The sequence below is a fragment of the Microcaecilia unicolor genome, chromosome 14, assembly GCF_901765095.1.
Source record: "Microcaecilia unicolor chromosome 14, aMicUni1.1, whole genome shotgun sequence".
Lineage (NCBI taxonomy): Eukaryota > Metazoa > Chordata > Amphibia > Gymnophiona > Siphonopidae > Microcaecilia > Microcaecilia unicolor.
This window is the reverse complement of record NC_044044.1, coordinates 24,016,045-24,019,830: the sequence shown is the minus strand read 5'-3', so window position 1 is coordinate 24,019,830 and position 3,786 is coordinate 24,016,045. Positions and strand designations below refer to the sequence as shown.

The 3,786-nt window shown below is 40.6% G+C and overlaps 1 protein-coding gene across 1 annotated transcript; it reads right to left on the bottom strand.

The window, feature by feature from the left end:
- Positions 1–2,024: 2,024 nt before the first annotated feature.
- On the bottom strand, positions 2,025–2,945 carry LOC115457086 (olfactory receptor 6M1-like). Its single transcript, XM_030186509.1, has one exon. The coding sequence runs from the start codon at positions 2,943–2,945 to the stop codon at positions 2,025–2,027; it is 921 nt and encodes a 306-aa protein (XP_030042369.1).
- Between the last annotated feature and the right edge of the window lie 841 nt (positions 2,946–3,786).

The following is a 3,786-nucleotide window of genomic DNA, read 5'->3' as shown; positions in this document are numbered from 1 at the left end:
ATGCAGTTCACCATAGCCGATTAAGTGCTCAATATTGCACTTAACTGACTATGCTTTTGGCATCTCCATAAATCTGGAAATTCAATGTTGGAGTCCAGATATAGCCTGGCATTGAATTTCCAGGGATAGCACCGGCAGCAGTGAGCAAAATTCTGATCACCGCCTGCTGAATATTGGGTCCAAGATTTTTAAGAAAAACATTCTGAATTTAGAGCAGTGGATAAGGCCTTCAAAGATTTGAAGCTGTCAGGTCAAAAAGATCTAAAGGAAATATATATTTAAAAAACAGAGGAAATAAATTGAAGTAACCCAAAGTTTATTGTGGAGCTGTCTAGGTAGTACAGTAAGGCCATTACATAAGAAACATATCCATGCGTAAGTAGCATGTATATCACAAATACATTAAATACATTTCACAAAACTACATAAGAAGATCCACATCATACAGAAATTTCAAGCAGGCATGGTTTGGGTGGACCTTGTACAAGACTGAAATCTGCATATCTATTCGCCATCTTATGAAGGAAAAAAATGTGTATGGGGAAAATTTTCCATGTCAGGTTTTAAACCAGCTCAAAGACAGATATAGGTTTTAAAAAGTTGCTCGTTTTGGCCAATGTTTTATATAAGGGACGAAGGGAGTCATTCTCCTTAATATCATGCAGTTCATTGATATTACCAAAATGAAATCTAGTTATAATTACATCCTCCATTTCTTGGAGGGGGGGGGGGGGGTAGTTATCAATCTGCCCTTTAACACACGTAAAAAGCACTAACTCATGTTAAATTTCCATAAAACAGCATTATTTAAAGCACCATGGGTGGCTTAGTAATTAGATGCAAATGCATGTAAAGTACCTCATTACTATGTAAATTCTATAATGCAACTTGAGCTGAACCTTTTAACCCATGTTATATCAAAAAGGTGAGATTATTTTTCCATGAGATTATCCCTATGGGTGCCTTATTGGCAGAAGGTGCTGCATGGGAAGGACCGACTGGCAATCGCCCCTGCCTGGGTACTCACTACATCACTGGTAAGTCCATCGGATACAGGGGTCTTTAGGGGGTAGGGGCTTCTGATATGGGAATTATAGGTGATGGTTGGAGGTGGGGTTTCTTTTCAGGGATTTCTGGTGATTTGGGGGGGGGGATGTTGATCAGAGGGGTGATGGAGATGTTTAGAGATGGGGAATCAGCATTACAACCCTTTTAAGATGTGGTCCTGGAACATCGAGTTGTGCTTTAAGGTCCAGTGCTCCTGAGCCACTGGAATATTTTATTTTTGTTACATTTGTACCCTGCGCTTTCCCAGTCATGGCAGGCTCAATGCGGCTTACATGGAGCAATGGAGGGTTAAGTGACTTGCCCAGAGTCACAAGGAGCTGCCTGTGCCTGAAGTGGGAATTGAACTCAGTTCCTCAGTTCCCCAGGACCAAAGTCCACCACCCTAACCACTAGGCCACTCTTCCACTCCCACTCTTCCACAGCGCTGCCTGTGAGGTAGCTGGAAAGCGACGCTATTCATTTACCATTTAAGTCAGCAACCTGCGGTTCTGAGATACAGCAGGTTGGTTACTCCAGTGGTAATTCAAAGTATTATGAAACTTTACTTTTTTACCACACCTTCATAACTACCCTCCTTAACTGGCAGCACTTTCATGTACACATATATCAAATGGGGAAACAGTTTAAATGTGGAAGTTGTTTAATCACTGCTTCCATGTGAAAGTATTGACACCTACATGTGGGAGCTTCCAGATCTGTGCCGTTCATTTTTCCAATGGGTATATTTGTAAAATGGATTCTCCCTCCACCCACGTGTGCTTGCAAATGCTTAGGTCCTCCTCCAATTATCAAGGCTCTGAAATTGAACATGCCCTGATCTGCACATCTCAATTCCAATCTCTAGGTTCTATGTGGAAATATCTCCTGAAAATTTGACTGAATCTGGGGGATAACCAGGATAGATTTGAGAAGCAATGTATTGTATATGTACAAAATAGATAGAAGAAAGAAAATTCCTACAGTCGCATCATCTTTCTGAACACCTCCAGGACCTCCTTGTTCCTTAGCGTGTAGATTACTGGATTCAATAGAGGAGTCACAACTGTGTAGAACACAGCTATTACCCTATCAATGTCAAGTAGATGATTCCCTGATGGCCTGACATATATATACATAGCACATCCATAGAAAATGGTCACCACAATGAGGTGGGAGGCACAAGTAGAGAAGGCCTTACGGCGCCCAGTTGAAGATGGAATTCTTAATATAGTTCGTATAATGAAAGTATATGAAATGTAGGTAAAGAAGAAGGTAATGAAGACAAATAGACCAATATGTGCAGTAATGAATACTTCTATTGAATGGTGTCTCTCACAAGAAAGTTCCAGGAGAGGTCCTGGATCACACAGGAAATGGTTAATCTCATTGCCACAGAATTGCAGCTTTGATATTAATATTACAGGAAACAAAGACCAGAGGAAAGCGCCAATCCAGCAAGAAGAAACAAAGAAACAGCATTTATTAGGGCTCATTAAGATATTGTAGCGGAGAGGGTGGCAGATGGCTAGATAGCGATCATAACCCATGATGGTGAGGAGAAAACACTCAGCTGAACCAAAGATGAAGAAGAAATAAAACTGTATGAAGCAGCCATTGAAAGAAATAGAGTTAATCTTAGATAGCAAGCCAGAAAGCATTTTTGGTACAGTGCTGGTTGTGTACCAGATTTCAACAAAAGAGAGATTGCCAAGAAAAACGTACATGGGTTTATGGAGAGAAGCGTTGAACCACACCAACATAATGATGGTTATATTCCCAATCAATGTGAGAGTGTAGATCACTAGGAACAGTGTAAATAAAGCAAATGGTGAACCCCCGTTGGTTGTGAATCCACGAAGAATAAATTCTTTCACATTGGTTTGATTTCCTCCTTGCATCCTTCCAATGCTTAATCTGAAAGACGTAAGAAAAGCTGAACCATAGAAAAAAAGAAATGACTTAATCAGTTTTGGGGGCATTTGTTAACGTGCATTAGGGGAATAACTTCCAAGTTATGTCAAATAGTGCATGTTAAAGACATGAATTTTCATCATAATGCATGTTATTTTACCACACTTTAAGCTACATAGGAATGAGGTGCAAAGCACACAAATGCTTGAATAGCGCCCCAATATTCAGTAAATGAAATATCACAGTTATTACCCACGTAGACTATTGCAGCAGTGTTTTCTTAGGATGTAAGACCCAGATCCTGAAAAAAACTTCAGACTACCCAGAACACGGCAGCCAGACTTATCGTTGGCAAATCAAGATTTGAAAGCGCATCACCACTTCGACAGAAGCTTCATTGGCTCCCCATCAGAGAAAGAATACACTTCAAAGTCCATACAATGATTCATAAGATCATATAGGGAGAATCCCCTAGCTACATGAATGACCTGATCGACCTCCCAATCAGAAACCGATCAATGTCCTCACGTTCTTACCTCAATTTACCCCTTCCCAACTGCAAAGGAATTAAATACAAAACCTCCTATGCATCCAGTTTCTCATTTTTGGGCAGCCAGCTTTGGAACGCTCTACCAAGATCCATCCAAACAATTAACGACTATCTACCCTTCAGGAAAATGTTGAAGACACATCTCTTCAAGCAAGTTTACCCTAACGACCCAACTTAATCTTATAAGCCCACCCAAACAACTCCTGCTCTGAAGATGATTATACCTTAAACCATGTCTCCCAAACTCCTTATTCTCATCCCCCAGTCTTCTCGTCTCC

Bases quoted from the DNA above. Each gene is read 5' to 3' on its own strand.
- LOC115457086 (XM_030186509.1), bottom strand. From the start codon at position 2,945: ATGCAAGGAGGAAATCAAACCAATGTGAAAGAATTTATTCTTCGTGGA.